This window comes from Chanodichthys erythropterus, chromosome 22, assembly GCF_024489055.1.
Source record: "Chanodichthys erythropterus isolate Z2021 chromosome 22, ASM2448905v1, whole genome shotgun sequence".
Lineage (NCBI taxonomy): Eukaryota > Metazoa > Chordata > Actinopteri > Cypriniformes > Xenocyprididae > Chanodichthys > Chanodichthys erythropterus.
The window spans coordinates 7,945,295-7,962,446 of NC_090242.1; the positions used below are offsets into that span (position 1 = coordinate 7,945,295).

A 17,152-nucleotide genomic window follows, 5' to 3' on the forward strand; every position below is an offset into this window, starting at 1 on the left:
AGAGTTTCAAGAGCTCATGAGACACACAAACAGGACATCTCATGTTGTCATCTTGCTTGATCCACTATTAGTAACATCACAAGCCTGTTGTAGCAGACCCCGTCTGAATGATGGCCAAAACTATACTGATGAGTTTTATGAAGTTTATTGTGCATCACACAAAAGATGAAGTGTCTGTTTTCACTCCAGAATATCACAGTATGAGCTGAATAAAACACAGTACAAGTTACATTTATGTCTTTTATCTATAAACTCTCTCTCCCTTGCATTATCATCAACATAAACAGAGAATTACACAAAAGAGCTAGTTCAAGATGAGCATTTATGGGATAAAGTATATACAATTGTATTTTTTTTTTTTTTAGAAAATGAGCGATGGTTTCTCCAGATAAGACCCTTATTTCTCATCTGGGATCACGTAGAATGCTTTGAAGCTGCATTGAAACTGTAATTTTGACATTCAACTGTTTAGAGGCCATTACAGTCCACTATGTGGAGAATAATCCTGGAATGTTTTCATCAAAAACCTTCATTTCTTTTCGACTGAAGAAAGAAAGACATGATCATCTTGGATGACATGGGAGTGAGTAATTTATCAGGAAATTTTCATTTGAAAGTGAACTAATCCTTTAAGTAAGGTTAAATTATTTTAAGTGATGTTAAATAACAGAAAAATCTTATATCTGTTTTGACAGAAACATTAAATTAAACTTCTTGAAGAAAGTTTGTAACTTGCAGAGCCTACATTTCCTTTTGCGATTCTTTCCTCTCTTATAATAAATTCCATCCCAGTTTTCCTCCTCTTCATCTTCTCCTACCCAAGGTCTCCATGCACCTCCATTCAAATTAGGGTTAGCACGGGAATCGTCTGGTGGGTAGCGAACAGGTATCGCTGTGCGATTGTATAATGCTAGCCGTGCGAGTAGCTCCTTGACAACGTCAGGCCTTTGCACTGCAAGGTCGTGGCGTTCACAAGGGTCACCTGTAATGTTGAAGAGCCAAACTGATTTCCTTTTTTCTCCAGTATTTCGCTCCAGGTGCCACCAGCTGCTATGGAAGTGCGTAAGAACCTGGGGCGGCACCCAATCCCCATGGCCAGGGTCACCCGTCAACAGCTTCCAGTCACCCACTCTAATGGCCGCTTGCACAGCTGTGTCCCACAGTCCATGGCCCTCCTTGACTGAGCTCTGACTGCGTCGGTTTAGAGGGTCGATGTTGTGAAGAATTTCCATTCGTGGGGATTCTTTCCCTTCACTAATGGTAGGCCAAATATCAAACCCATCTAATCCCTGATACTGTGACACATTTCCCCCAGCAAGTCCAACAAGGGTTGGATACCAGTCTGTAATGTGTATAAGGGCTCTGCTGACCCTTCTTCGATGGCGTATCAAGGGACTGTGCACGAAACCTACTCCTCTAATACCACCTTCCCAATACGTTCCCTTGCACCCTCGTAGGGGCCAGTTACTGCCCCCCGTGAGTGGCTGGGCTCCATTGTCTGTGGAGAAGATGACAACGCTATTGCGGTAGAAGCCATACTTGCGCAGCGCGTAAGTTATGTTCCGGACTGCCTCGTCAACAATTGAAACCATGGCTGCGTATTTCCTGCGGGGAACGTTGCCCATGCGGCGGTATGGATAGATGTATTCTTTGGGTGGCTTTAGAGGTGTATGCACTGCCTGAAGGGAAAGGAGGATAAAAAGAGGCTGACTGCTTGAGTCGTGTGTTGCTAAGATTTTGCGCACTCTCTGGGTGTAGAGGTGAGTTAAGTACTTCCCCCCTCTCCCCCATGCCACTGACTCACCTTCGTGGAGGTCAAAGCCACACAATGACTTGCCGTCACATGAGCCATATGTATAATAGTCCACGCTGCCAGTCAATGAACCGAAGTAGGTGTGAAATCCACGACGTGTGGGCAAACAGTCTTTCCGATAGAAGCCCAAATGCCACTTCCCCACCATGTGAGTGGAGTAGCCAGCTTCCTGTAAGCGTTGAGGGAGAGTGACCGCATCCATAGGGAGGCAGTTGGGTTGACGGGGTCTGATGATGGAATGCTGGAGGCCAGTGTGAATTTGATATCTAAAGAAAAGCATAAATACATTACTAATGCTCAGACAGAGAGAAAAGAACGAGAATTGAAACAATAATGTATTAAAGTCGACATTAACTCAAAACTGTCCCAATTTACTATCTTTATCAAATGTGTGTTACATATACGTCCTCCCTTTTTGACCAATACCCCCATTTTACAATGTCAAATAATGAAAGTTAAATGGGTTGTAAACACTGTGTCATTTTTTACAGTGACAGTAATCTATTAATTTGTGTCAGGAGTACACATCAACCATGTTGAATCAAACCGTATTAATCATTAATTCAAAATAACACTCATACTTGTTCAGTCAAGCCTGTTTCTATTCAGGGAGCACAGAAATTATTATACAACCTGCCTGTAACCTGTGTCTTAAAGGGATAGTTCATCTAAAAATGAAAATTCTGTCATTAATTACTCATCCTCATGTTGATCCAAACCTGTAAGACTTTTCATCTTCAAAACACAAATGCAGGTCGTTTTGATGAAATCTGAGTGATTTCTGTCCCCTCTGTTGGCAGTCCAGACAACAACCACTTTGATGGTTCAAAAAGTTCATAAAGAGATCATAAAACTAATCCATATGAATTGAGCGGTTTAGTCCAAAGACATAATCGCTTTATATGATGAACAGCTTTAAATAAGGCTTTTATTTACATATAGACATTAATCAGCAAACATAAACAAAAGCTCAACTGAACCTGAGTCACGGGCGAGAACAAACCTCTTGCGGAAACTCAAACATGCTGCCTAACATGAGAATGAACCTCATTGGTTCTTGCTGAAGCTCAAACGTGCTGCATAACACGAGAATGAACCTCACTGGTTCTTGCTGTAGGTCAAACGTGCTGCATAACACGAGAATTAACCTCACTGGTTCTTGCTGAAGGTCAAACGTGCTGCGTAACACGAGAATGAACCTCATTGGTTCTTGCTGAAGCTCAAACGTGCTGCGTAACGTGAGAATGAACCTCATTGGTTCTTACCGAAGCTCAAACGTGCTGCGTAACACAAGAATGAACCTCATTGGTTCTTACCGAAGCTCAAATGTGCTGCGTAACACGAAAATTAACCTCATTGGTTCTTGCCGAAGCTCAAACGTGCTGCGTAACACGAGAATGAACCTCATTGGTTCTTGCTGAAGCTCAAACGTGCTGCGTAACACAAGAATGAACCTCATTGGTTCTTGCTGAAGCTCAAACGTGCTGCGTAACGTGAGAATGAACCTCACTGGTTCTTGCTGAAGCTCAAACGTGCTGCGTAACGTGAGAATGAACCTCATTGGTTCCTGCTGAAGCTCAAACGTGCTGCGTAACACGAGAATGAACCTCATTGGTTCTTACTGAAGCTCAAACGTGCTGTGTAACACGAGAATGAACCTCATTGGTTCTTACCGAAGCTCAAATGTGCTGCGTAACACGAGAATGAACCTCATTGGTTCTTGCCGAAGCTCAAACGTGCTGCGTAACACGAGAATGAACCTCATTGGTTCTTGCTGAAGCTCAAACGTGCTGTGTAACACGAGAATGAACCTCATTGGTTCATTCCGAAGCTCAAACGTGCTGCGTAGCACGAGAATGAACCGCATTGGTTCTTGAGAAAGCTCAAACGTGCTGCGTAACACAAGAATGAACCTCATTGGTTCTTGAGAAGCTCAAACGTGCTGCGTAACACGAGAATGAACCTCATTGGTTCTTGAGAAGCTCAAACGTGCTGCGTAACACGAGAATGAACCTCATTGGTTCTTGCTGAAGCTCAAACGTGCTGTGTAACACGAGAATGAACCTCATTGGTTCATTCCGAAGCTCAAACGTGCTGCGTAACACGAGAATGAAGCGCATTGGTTCTTGAGAAAGCTCAAACGTGCTGCGTAACACAAGAATGAACCTCATTGGTTCTTGCTGAAGCTCAAACGTGCTGCGTAACACGAGAATGAACCTCATTGGCTCTTGCTGAAGCTCAAACGTGTCGCGTAACACGAGAATGAACCTCATTGGCTCTTGCTGAAGCTCAAACAAGCTGCGTAACACGAGAATGAACCTCATTGGTTCTTGCAGAAGCTCAAACGTGCTGCGTAACACAAGAATGAACCTCATTGGTTCTTGCTGAAGCTCAAACGTGCTGCGTAACACGAGAATGAACCTCATTGGTTCTTGCTGAAGCTCAAACATGCTGCGTAACACGAGAATGAACCTCATTGGCTCTTGCTGAAGCTCAAACGTGTCGCGTAACACGAGAATGAACCTCATTGGTTCATTCCGAAGCTCAAACGTGCTGCGTAACACGAGAATGAACCGCATTGGTTCTTGAGAAGCTCAAACGTGCTGCGTAACACGAGAATGAACCTCATTGGTTCTTGCTGAAGCTCAAACGTGCTGTGTAACACGAGAATGAACCTCATTGGTTCTTGAGAAAGCTCAAACGTGCTGCGTAACACGAGAATGAACCTCATTGGTTCTTGCTGAAGCTCAAACGTGCTGCGTAACACAAGAATGAACCTCATTGGTTCTTGCTGAAGCTCAAACGTGCTGCGTAACACGAGAATGAACCTCATTGGCTCTTGCTGAAGCTCAAACGTGCTGCGTAACACGAGAATGAACCTCATTGGTTCTTGCTGAAGCTCAAACGTGCTGCGTAACACAAGAATGAACCTCACTGGTTCTTACTGAAGCTCAAACGTGCTGTGTAACACGAGAATGAACCTCATTGGTTCTTGCGGAAGCTCAAACGTGCTGCGTAACAAGAATGAACCTCACTGGTTCTTGCGGAAGCTCAAACGTGCTGCGTAACGCAAGAATGAACCTTATTGGGTCTTGCAGAAGCTCAAATGTTCATCATATAAAGCATTCGCATCTCTTCAGAAAATTTGGACTAAACCGCTCAATTCATATGGGTTAAATTTACGATCTCTTTATGAACTTTATGAAGCGTCAAATTGGTAATTGCATGGACTGTCAACGGAGGAACAAAAATATCTTAATTTTTGTTCCAAATAATGAATGAAAGTCTTAACGGCTTTGGAATGACATAATGGTGAGCAATTATTGACAGAATTTTATCTTCATTGGTTCTTACTGAAGCTCAAACGTGCTGCGTAACACGAGAATGAACCTCATTGGTTCTTGCTGAAGCTCAAACGTGCTGCGTAACGTGAGAATGAACCTCACTGGTTCTTGCTGAAGCTCAAACGTGCTGCGTAACATGAGAATGAACCTCATTGGTTCTTGCTGAAGCTCAAACGTGCTGCGTAACACGAGAATGAACCTCATTGGTTCTTGCTGAAGCTCAAACGTGCTGCGTAACATGAGAATGAACCTCATTGGTTCTTGCTGAAGCTCAAACGTGCTGCGTAACACGAGAATGAACCTCATTGGTTCTTGCTGAAGCTCAAACGTGCTGCGTAACATGAGAATGAACCTCATTGGTTCTTGCTGAAGCTCAAACGTGCTGCGTAACATGAGAATGAACCTCATTGGTTCTTGCTGAAGCTCAAACGTGCTGCGTAACACGAGAATGAACCTCAATGGTTCTTGAGAAGCTCAAACGTGCTGCGTAACACGAGAATGAACCTCATTGGTTCATTCCGAAGCTCAAACGTGCTGCGTAACACGAGAATGAACCGCATTGGTTCTTGAGAAGCTCAAACGTGCTGCGTAACACGAGAATGAACCTCATTGGTTCTTGCTGAAGCTCAAACGTGCTGCGTAACACGAGAATGAACCTCATTGGCTCTTGCTGAAGCTCAAACATGCTGCGTAACACGAGAATGAACCTCATTGGTTCTTGCAGAAGCTCAAACGTGCTGCGTAACACAAGAATGAACCTCATTGGCTCTTGCTGAAGCTCAAACATGCTGCGTAACACGAGAATGAACCTCATTGGTTCTTGCAGAAGCTCAAACATGCTGCGTAACACGAGAATGAACCTCATTGGCTCTTGCTGAAGCTCAAACGTGCTGCGTAACACGAGAATGAACCTCACTGGTTCTTGCGGAAGCTCAAACGTGCTGCGTAACGCAAGAATGAACCTTATTGGGTCTTGCAGAAGCTCAAATGTTCATCATATAAAGCATTCGCATCTCTTCAGAAAATTTGGACTAAACCGCTCAATTCATATGGGTTAAATTTACGATCTCTTTATGAACTTTATGAAGCGTCAAATTGGTAATTGCATGGACTGTCAACGGAGGAACAAAAATATCTTAATTTTTGTTCCAAATAATGAATGAAAGTCTTAACGGCTTTGGAATGACATAATGGTGAGCAATTATTGACAGAATTTTATCTTCATTGGTTCTTACTGAAGCTCAAACGTGCTGCGTAACACGAGAATGAACCTCATTGGTTCTTGCTGAAGCTCAAACGTGCTGCGTAACACGAGAATGAACCTCATTGGTTCTTACCGAAGCTCAAACGTGCTGCGTAACACGAGAATGAACCTCATTGGTTCTTGAGAAAGCTCAAACGTGCTGCGTAACACGAGAATGAACCTCATTGGTTCTTGCTGAAGCTCAAACGTGCTGCGTAACATGAGAATGAACCTCATTGGTTCTTGCTGAAGCTCAAACGTGCTGCGTAACGTGAGAATGAACCTCACTGGTTCTTGCTGAAGCTCAAACGTGCTGCGTAACATGAGAATGAACCTCATTGGTTCTTGCTGAAGCTCAAACGTGCTGCGTAACACGAGAATGAACCTCATTGGTTCTTGCTGAAGCTCAAACGTGCTGCGTAACATGAGAATGAACCTCATTGGTTCTTGCTGAAGCTCAAACGTGCTGCGTAACACGAGAATGAACCTCATTGGTTCTTGCTGAAGCTCAAACGTGCTGCGTAACATGAGAATGAACCTCATTGGTTCTTGCTGAAGCTCAAACGTGCTGCGTAACATGAGAATGAACCTCATTGGTTCTTGCTGAAGCTCAAACGTGCTGCGTAACACGAGAATGAACCTCAATGGTTCTTGAGAAGCTCAAACGTGCTGCGTAACACGAGAATGAACCTCATTGGTTCATTCCGAAGCTCAAACGTGCTGCGTAACACGAGAATGAACCGCATTGGTTCTTGAGAAGCTCAAACGTGCTGCGTAACACGAGAATGAACCTCATTGGTTCTTGAGAAAGCTCAAACGTGCTGCGTAACACAAGAATGAACCTCATTGGTTCTTGCTGAAGCTCAAACGTGCTGCGTAACACGAGAATGAACCTCATTGGCTCTTGCTGAAGCTCAAACGTGTCGCGTAACACGAGAATGAACCTCATTGGCTCTTGCTGAAGCTCAAACATGCTGCGTAACACGAGAATGAACCTCATTGGTTCTTGCAGAAGCTCAAACGTGCTGCGTAACACAAGAATGAACCTCATTGGTTCTTGCTGAAGCTCAAACGTGCTGCGTAACACGAGAATGAACCTCATTGGTTCTTGCTGAAGCTCAAACGTGCTGCGTAACACGAGAATGAACCTCATTGGCTCTTGCTGAAGCTCAAACATGCTGCGTAACACGAGAATGAACCTCATTGGTTCTTGCAGAAGCTCAAACGTGCTGCGTAACACAAGAATGAACCTCATTGGCTCTTGCTGAAGCTCAAACATGCTGCGTAACACGAGAATGAACCTCATTGGTTCTTGCAGAAGCTCAAACATGCTGCGTAACACGAGAATGAACCTCATTGGCTCTTGCTGAAGCTCAAACGTGCTGCGTAACACGAGAATGAACCTCATTGGTTCTTGCTGAAGCTCAAACGTGCTGCGTAACACGAGAATGAACCTCAATGGTTCTTGAGAAGCTCAAACGTGCTGCGTAACACGAGAATGAACCTCATTGGTTCATTCCGAAGCTCAAACGTGCTGCGTAACACGTGAATGAACCTCATTGGTTCTTGCTGAAGCTCAAACGTGCTGCGTAACACAAGAATGAACCTCATTGGTTCTTGCTGAAGCTCAAACGTGCTGTGTAACACGAGAATGAACCTCATTGGTTCATTCCGAAGCTCAAACGTGCTGCGTAACACGAGAATGAACCGCATTGGTTCTTGAGAAAGCTCAAACGTGCTGCGTAACACAAGAATGAACCTCATTGGTTCATTCCGAAGCTCAAACGTGCTGCGTAACACGAGAATGAACCGCATTGGTTCTTGAGAAAGCTCAAACGTGTTGCGTAACACGAGAATGAACCTCATTGGTTCTTGCTGAAGCTCAAACGTGCTGTGTAACACGAGAATGAACCTCATTGGTTCATTCCGAAGCTCAAACGTGCTGCGTAACACGAGAATGAACCGCATTGGTTCTTGAGAAAGCTCAAACATGCCGTGTAACACAAGAATGAACCTCATTGGTTCTTGCTGAAGCTCAAACGTGCTGCGTAACACGAGAATGAACCTCATTGGCTCTTGCTGAAGCTCAAACGTGCTGCGTAACACGAGAATGAACCTCACTGGTTCTTACTGAAGCTCAAACGTGCTGTGTAACACGAGAATGAACCTCATTGGTTCTTGCGGAAGCTCAAACGTGCTGCGTAACACGAGAATGAACCTCATTGGCTCTTACTGAAGCTCAAACGTGCTGCGTAACACAAGAATGAACCTCACTGGTTCTTGCGGAAGCTCAAACGTGCTGCGTAACACGAGAATGAACCTCACTGGTTCTTACTGAAGCTCAAACGTGCTGCGTAACACAAGAATGAACCTCACTGGTTCTTACTGAAGCTCAAACGTGCTGTGTAACACGAGAATGAACCTCATTGGTTCTTGCGGAAGCTCAAACGTGCTGCGTAACACAAGAATGAACCTCACTGGTTCTTGCGGAAGCTCAAACGTGCTGCGTAACGCAAGAATGAACCTTATTGGGTCTTGCAGAAGCTCAAATGTTCATCATATAAAGCATTCGCATCTCTTCAGAAAATTTGGACTAAACCGCTCAATTCATATGGGTTAAATTTACGATCTTTTTATGAACTTTATGAAGCGTCAAATTGGTAATTGCATGGACTGTCAACGGAGGAACAAAAATATCTTAATTTTTGTTCCAAATAATGAATGAAAGTCTTAACGGCTTTGGAATGACATAATGGTGAGCAATTATTGACAGAATTTTATCTTCATTGGTTCTTACCGAAGCTCAAACGTGCTGCGTAACACGAGAATGAACCTCATTGGTTCTTGCTGAAGCTCAAACGTGCTGCGTAACACGAGAATGAACCTCATTGGTTCTTGCTGAAGCTCAAACGTGCTGCGTAACATGAGAATGAACCTCATTGGTTCATTCCGAAGCTTAAACGTGCTGCGTAGCACGAGAATGAACCGCATTGGTTCTTGAGAAAGCTCAAACGTGCTGCGTAACACAAGAATGAACCTCATTGGTTCTTGCTGAAGCTCAAACGTGCTGCGTAACACGAGAATGAACCTCATTGGTTCTTGCTGAAGCTCAAACGTGCTGCGTAACACGAGAATGAACCTCATTGGTTCATTCCGAAGCTTAAACGTGCTGCGTAGCACGAGAATGAACCGCATTGGTTCTTGAGAAAGCTCAAACGTGCTGCGTAACACAAGAATGAACCTCATTGGTTCTTGCTGAAGCTCAAACGTGCTGCGTAACACGAGAATGAACCTCATTGGTTCTTGCTGAAGCTCAAACGTGCTGCGTAACACGAGAATGAACCTCATTGGTTCTTGCTGAAGCTCAAACGTGCTGCGTAACACGAGAATGAACCTCATTGGTTCATTCCGAAGCTCAAACGTGCTGCGTAACACGAGAATGAACCTCATTGGTTCATTCCGAAGCTCAAACGTGCTGCGTAACACAAGAATGAATCTCATTGGCTCTTGCGGAAGCTAAAACGTGCTGCGTAACACGAGAATGAACCTCATTGGGTCTTGCAGAAGCTCAAATGTTCATCATATAAAGCATTCGCATCTCTTCAGAAAATTTGGACTAAACCGCTCAATTCATATGGGTTAAATTTACGATCTCTTTATGAACTTTATGAAGCATCAAATTGGTAATTGCATGGACTGTCAACGGAGGAACAAAAATATCTTAATTTTTGTTCCAAATAATGAATGAAATTCTTAACGGCTTTGGAATGACATAATGGTGAGCAATTATTGACAGAATTTTAATTTTATCTTGATCTATTCCTGAGAGTGAAGGGTCCACAGGTGCATGTGCAATTATTGTTTAAGGCTCTTTTAATTAACATTACAATAATTGTTCAAACCCAATAAAGATCTGTAAAGCCATTTTGGATTTTACAAAATTATCTTTTAAAAAAGGTACGTTTCTTTTTTTTTTTTCTTTCTTTTTTTTTTTTTTTTTTTTTTGCTTAGTTATTATCCTGACCCTTTTATATGAACCTCTTTCATTTTAAGAAAAAGTGTATTTCTTCAAACTGACGTAGTGAATACAGTGAGTGAATAAGGTGATGAGGAGAATGACCTGCCTGTGATGAGCTGGCTGCGGGACGGGGTGCACAGCGGCTGGACATAATAATTCTCCAACCGCACTCCCTCTGAAGCCAGCTTATCCAGCGTTGGGCTGCGGATCTCCCGACTGTGATAACCGATGTCATTGAAACCCTGGTCATCTGTCAGTATGAAGATGATATGTGGAGGTTTCTTGGGTCTGAAACCTGAAGCTTGTTCAAATCGAAAGCGCTCGTCGTCCTCTCGACTCGATCTCAAGCCACTGCAAGACGCAGAAGTTTGTAGATTGAGGAAGAGTCCGAAGAGCACGAATAATGCCATCCACCTCAAAAAGAGTCGCAACCCGCTCAGCGTGCTCATCAGTTTTTGCAAGTTCAATGAGAAGGCGAGCTGAACCTTTAATGACAGCAGAATCTTCGGGCTTTGCTCAGAGCCTGGCTGCTATCAACGCGACGTGGCGTTAGAGATCTGAGAGGATTCCTCCATAACAACGTACGGTGGGAAATCCGTGCCAAAGCACAGCACAAACTGACCAACAAACAGACCTACCGTCCAATCGACCGTCTCACCTATGGAACGGCAAACAGGTCACATTGTGCTTTACCGACACAATAATATCGCTAAATGCGGCGCTTTTGATTCAATCCAAAAAGTCGTTTACTGCGTACCATAATACGCACGCCGCGATTTAAAGCGTCTTAAACTGACAAAGAGCAAAAAAAGTGGAGTTAATATTAAAATCAGCCCCTCCTTTTTCTTACACAGTCCAACCCCACTATGACGAAGGGGGTAAGAACTAAATAGTCGATTGTCTATGCTCTTGTGAAAGAGTGTTCAGACTGAGATTTCATATTTGGGTTGTATTTATGCCTTTTCATATCTCATATAATTAGCCTATATATAAAGGCTACATATAGTTCAGTCATTTAAAGGTGCAATATGTAAGAATCTTGCAGCAAAAACCACTATGCCAGTGTTATATATTTTGTTCACTTGAGTACTGACAATATCCCAAATGTTTGCAACTGTTTGTAAATCGTGAGAAAATTGCAATTTTTAACCGAGGCTCCGGGACGTGTGAGGAGTCGCCTGTCAATGGCGTCATACTCGCTTTACCCTCGGTTTTCAGTTTATTTTGTAGAAACATGGAAACACCAAAGACGCTTTAATATTTACCTGTTTTAATAGACAAGGGACATCTGTTTTGATATATTTATAGACAGAAAACTAATTATTGTTATATAGCTTAACACGTTTAGTCTTATTGTTTACAATTTTCTTGATTTTTTTGCAAGTACCATGCTTTACCATGCCTCAGAGAAAAACACTATTTTGTCAAGTAGCTAACATAGCATAATCAGATGCAGCTTTATTTTTAGTAACAGTAATACAGCATTTTCTCCATCATACAATACGTTTTAAAATTAATTGACCCTTCGCAAAGACCCGCCCTCCTTAGTTACTGTTGCTTTGTCCGACAAATCGTGGTGCTGTCACGCCACATGCAGTGAAAAATACATCGCAGCGCAAAGAGGATAATGACAACACGTCGACAGACAAGACAAAGCAGGTTACTTATGATATTAAACAAAGTCCCAGCTTTCAAACTGTGTAGTTTTTCAAGAAATTTAAACAATAAAAACTGTTTTGTGGCTCTTTAATGTGTCGTGACCATGAGCCTCAGCTCAAGAGGCTCATAAACCGATCATCTCTTCCTACTAGTCCATTTATAGCGTCAAATAAACATGAGAATGTTGTTTCAAACGCGGAAAGACGTCAATATACACAATTTTTCAAGTTTAACTCCACTGAGGTTAATCTTCTTACTCCTGACTGCTTTGTCGGTCAAAATGGCGGATTCGGCGTTCTGATTGGTTAGATCGCTTGTCAATCAAACTCCCGGCGAAGGGTCAATTGCATGACATTTATCAACACAAGTCATCCAGCATTTAATATGATAAAATTGATCTATCTTACTGCAGTGTGTAACAGTGTCTCACAGCAGCCGCCGAGCGAACGCACAGAGTAACGCTATAACATCATTTTCAACACTCAAATGTATCTAATATGATAAACAGAGCTGTGTTACCTCATACTCATGACTGGAACAGTAGAAGCGGAGTCAGCGACTGTGTCATAATAAAAGTCCCGTGAGGTGTGTGTCGCTCAATCGCTCCAACTCCTCGTTCAGCTCCACAACACTCGCTCCTGCTCTGCTTCACACTACAGTAACGTTAATAATCGCATCCATGAACATGATTTCTTCCCGACTCCAATCCCTATTCTTTTGCACTCTTTTGTCTGTTGAGATGGAGACCACATGTCCCAAGATTCTGCACTCAAACTTGGCATCATCAAGCTACACCTTTGTTTTGAATAGGCCTCTAGTGGACAGAAAATCTGACATATTGCCATAGGTGTATATGACTATCTTCTTTCAGACGAACATAATCAGAGTTATATTAAAAAAAAAAAATGCTGGCTCTTCCAAGCTTTAAAATGGAAGTGAATTATGATTTTGAAGCCCAAAAAAGTGCATCCATCATAAAAGTAATCCACACAGCTCCAGGGAGGCCTTCTGAAGAGAAGTGATGGGTTTTTGTAAGAAAAATATATTTAAAACTTTATAAACTATAACACCTGGCATCCAGCAATGGCCGTATGTGAGTCGAGTTCCAGCAGAAGAGTGACTTCTGACCTGAAACATGACATATTGACGAATGTGCAGAGGAGAGAGCAAAACAACTCGGTCACAAAGGATTTTTAAAGACAAATGTTGGAGGATTTCGATATAAAAGAAACGGAGCTTGAGTTTGTTTGCTCAGCCTTATTTGTTTGAACCGTAAGAAGTGTCTACTCTCATCTAAGCTTACGCTACTTCTCCATACGTCGGGTCAGAGGTCACTAGGCTAGACTCATGTACGGCTGTTACCGGAAGCTAGTGATTATAGTTTAGAAAGTTTTAAATATGGATATTTTTCTTACAAAAACCCATCACTGCTTTTCAGAAGGCCTTTATTAACCCCCTGGAGCCGTAGGGTTTTCTTTTATGATGGATGGATGCACTTTTTTTGGGCTTCAAAATCTCAAATCCCATTCACTCCCATTATAAAGCTTGGAAGAGCCAGAATATTTTTAAAATAGCTCCGAAAGTCATACACACCTAGGACGGCTTGAGAGTGTGTAAATCATGGGGTAATTTTCATTTTTGGGTGAACTAATGGCTTTAATATCACAAATACTGTTCATGGAGTACAGTCGACAAGTTATGAGGATAGAAGTGCTAACTGAAGACACAGGAGGCCTCACACAATGGCTAATTCTCTTGGGAGCAGCGATTCTGGAAATGTAACAACTGATATGACAGAGGTGAAGAACTTGATTCTGATAAATGAACAGTAAATATGGGTGCAGGAAATATGTAAAACAAACAAAGGGGACATTCACACAATATATCACACTCCATCAAAACTGTTTTAGGACGAAACCTATGATTATTTATGTTGAATATGCTAGGTGCATATAGGTATGACTTTCTCACACTGTATTTGAGAATGTAGTCACAATCAACTGTTCAGAGTACAGGTTATTAAAATATTCTTATGCATATGGTTGTATACATGCTTGATACCAGGCTAGCATGAACAATGAATTCTCATTTATGATTACTAGAAATATCCATATATAAGAAAATCTACACATTTATCTGCAGAATCATATGGTTGAAGCAGACATACGAGTGTCCATCAAAAAAAGAAAAATTAAAAGACTTTAGAATATACATTTATTTTCCATTTGTGACACAAATAACATTTACAACATTTTACATTTGGAGGCTTATTTAGGGTTTTGCATTTACTACTGTTTCAAGTGCTTTGGCCACTTGGTCGACGTTCATGTTGTCCAGTGAAACACTGTGTTCTTTACCAAAACCTAAAGCAGAGAGAGGTATCGTTATGTGTATATGGACATTTGTATGAATATGATTTATGTTGTTTTCTTACCATATCGTCCCCAAATCATGGGCTGAACTCCAGAGCACTCTCGGATCAGGATGGGAAACTCAGGGTTTGCCTTCTTTAATGTCACATAATGCTGATCAATAAAATCCCTAAATTAACAACAAATAATAAGAATTAGCAAAACATTAGAATGAGACTGAGAACTAGGTCCAATTTTGAAAGGGGATCTATTATTGTTATTACAAGATGTGCCTGTGAATGTGGTTCGGGTCAATCAGCTTGTTCTTCTTGACTGTCATGATTGGACTTACAGTAGTGCTGTTTAATGATGAATCACATCCAGAATAAAAGTTTGTGTTTACATAATGTGTGTGTGCCCTATGTATATTTATTTTGTAATTCTAAACACATGTATATATTTAAGAAAAATATAAAAATTAATAAATATTTATACATTTAAATGATATATAAATATAAACATATACATGTAAATATTTCTTAAACATATACATGTATGTGAATGTGTAAATAAATACAAAAATAAATATGTAAAGTACACACACATATATTATGTAAACAAATTTTTATTTTAGATGTGATTAATCGGTAAACAGCCATAAATCAGAGCCTCAACGAAGCCTTGTGAGCTGATATTCAGTTATGGAAGGGGAATTACTTTTCCGACACACGCTGTAAGTGGTAGGCCAATCACAAAAGAGGGCCATCTGACCAATCAGAGCAGACTACACTTTTCAGAAGGAGGGTTTTAAAGAAATCTGAAACTAAAACAGCAATCAGACAGAGGGTGAAAATAGCTGCTGCAACAATGAAAGTTATAAGAAAAATAATTTGTTTTTTTTTTAACATTTAATCTTTTAAACTTATTCTAGTAGACAAAACAAAAATATAAATGAGCATAGCATAACAGGGGCCCTGCAAGATCCAGTGAGAAGTGTGTGAATTCCCCATTACAACAGCACACATTTCTCTCTGGTTATAAAATCCCTGAGACTGTAAACAGCACTGAACGGTTCTAGAATTCAGGAGAGTTTTCCCTCGGGCAGCAGAGAGTTGACAACAGGTGAAAATGTTAAAAAAATGTTTTGGTTTCTTTTTTTGTAGGAAACTTGCTATTTTTCCAGAATATCACAGATGAAGAATCTGAGTTTAAGGTGCAATATGTAAGATTTCTGTCCACTAGAGGTCGCTAGATGCCCATTCAAAACAAAGGTGTAGCTTGATGAAGCCAAGTTTGAGCGCGGTATCTTGGGACATGTGGTCTCCACCTCACATCTGGTGGAAACAATTGGGATAGGACTCGGGAAGAAATCATGTTCATGGATGTGATTATTAATGTTACTGCAGTATGAAGCAGAGCAGGAGCGAGTGTTGTGGAGCTAAACGAGGAGCTGGAGCGATTGATCAACACACGCCTCACGACAACGGGACTTTTATTATGTCACACTTGTCGGTGCTGCTTCCGCTTTTCCGGTCATGAGAGTTAGGTAACACAGCTCTGTTTATCATATTAGATAAATCTGAGTGTGTTGAAAATGATGTTATAACGTTACTCTGTGCGTTCGCTCGGCGGCTGCTGTGAGACACTGTTACACACTGCAGTAAGATAGATCCATTTTACAATAACAGATTAAATGCTGGATGACTTGTGTTGATAAATGTCATGCAATTAATTTTAAAACTTATTGTATGATGGAGAAAATGCTGTATTTCTGTTAGTAAAAATAAAGCTGCATCTGATTATGCTATGTTAGCTACTTCACAAAATAGTGTTTTTCTCTGAGGCATGGTAAAGCATGGTACTCGCAAAAAAATCAAGAAAATTTGATTTAAACAATAAGACTAAACGTGTTGAGCTATATAACAATAATTAGTTTTCTGTCTATAAATATATCAAACAGTTGTTCCCTTGTATATTAAAAACAATGTAAACATTAAAGCATCTTTGGTAACGTGGGTATGACGCGACTCCTCACACGTCCCGGAGCCTTGGTTAAAATTACAATTTTCTCACGATTTACAAATAGTTGCAAACATTTGGGATATTGTAAGTACTCAAATGAAAAAAATATATAACACTGGCCTAGTGGTTTTTGGATATTTTACTGCAAAAATATTACATATTGCACCTTTAAGAGACTATTTAATGAGGTGTTATTTGTGGAATATTTTTTGCTACCAATTCAGGTGCTGCTAGTCTGGAGCCCTGACACACCACACATAAAATAATTTGCAAAAAGTTATTTAAAGCATTATTTAATGTTCTACATTTTTTTCTAATATATACAGTCACACATGGGAGCAAACACAATACTGGAAAAGTGATTGAATTTATAATTTAACTGTGATTACTAACAGTGGATGACCAAAAGCTAATCGGTTTGACATGTAACTACGAATCATTTCGGACAGTATTTATAATGTAACGTTACATGAATACTACTGTGCAAGTGATACACACAGCTTTTAGAGGGCAGTCACTCAATAAACAAATCAAATAGTAAACTGCTCCAGTACTGCACCTGGTTCCCTGACTGGCAGCGGATATCTGGCATAACTGCAGGCGGATCTCACGCAGATTCTTCGACAAATTTGAGCCGATTCCACGAACTACTGCAGCCGCCGCCATGACAGTCACCTTCAATAAACGGAAGTGTTCTTCTTC

At 41.3% G+C, this 17,152-nt stretch overlaps 2 protein-coding genes across 2 annotated transcripts; both read right to left on the minus strand.

The window, feature by feature from the left end:
• Window positions 1–227: 227 nt before the first annotated feature.
• arsib (arylsulfatase family, member Ib) lies at window positions 228–10,925 on the minus strand. The gene is made up of 2 exons (XM_067376424.1): window positions 10,521–10,925; window positions 228–2,079 (listed from the first exon to the last, which is right to left on the minus strand). The coding sequence occupies exons 1-2, from the start codon at window positions 10,865–10,867 to the stop codon at window positions 678–680; spliced, it is 1,749 nt and encodes a 582-aa protein (XP_067232525.1). The 5' UTR covers window positions 10,868–10,925; the 3' UTR covers window positions 228–677.
• A 3,349-nt stretch (window positions 10,926–14,274) lies between these two features.
• Window positions 14,275–17,141, minus strand: ndufa2 (NADH:ubiquinone oxidoreductase subunit A2). Its single transcript, XM_067376426.1, has 3 exons — window positions 17,010–17,141; window positions 14,512–14,618; window positions 14,275–14,440 (listed from the first exon to the last, which is right to left on the minus strand). The coding sequence occupies exons 1-3, from the start codon at window positions 17,114–17,116 to the stop codon at window positions 14,349–14,351; spliced, it is 306 nt and encodes a 101-aa protein (XP_067232527.1). The 5' UTR covers window positions 17,117–17,141; the 3' UTR covers window positions 14,275–14,348.
• Window positions 17,142–17,152: the final 11 nt, after the last annotated feature.

What these genes read in the sequence shown, in the direction of transcription:
- arsib (XM_067376424.1), bottom strand. Translation starts at nt 10,867, where the DNA reads ATGAGCACGCTGAGCGGGTTGCGACTCTTTTTGAGGTGGATGGCATTA. An exon ending in AGCCAGCTCATCACAGGCAG is followed by an intron (nt 2,080 to 10,520) that starts GTCATTCTCCTC and finishes GCTTTTCTTTAG; the next exon opens with ATATCAAATTCACACTGGCC.
- ndufa2 (XM_067376426.1), bottom strand. Translation starts at nt 17,116, where the DNA reads ATGGCGGCGGCTGCAGTAGTTCGTGGAATCGGCTCAAATTTGTCGAAG. An exon ending in GCTGCCAGTCAGGGAACCAG is followed by an intron (nt 14,619 to 17,009) that starts GTGCAGTACTGG and finishes TTGTTAATTTAG; the next exon opens with GGATTTTATTGATCAGCATT. An exon ending in CATGATTTGGGGACGATATG is followed by an intron (nt 14,441 to 14,511) that starts GTAAGAAAACAA and finishes TCTCTGCTTTAG; the next exon opens with GTTTTGGTAAAGAACACAGT.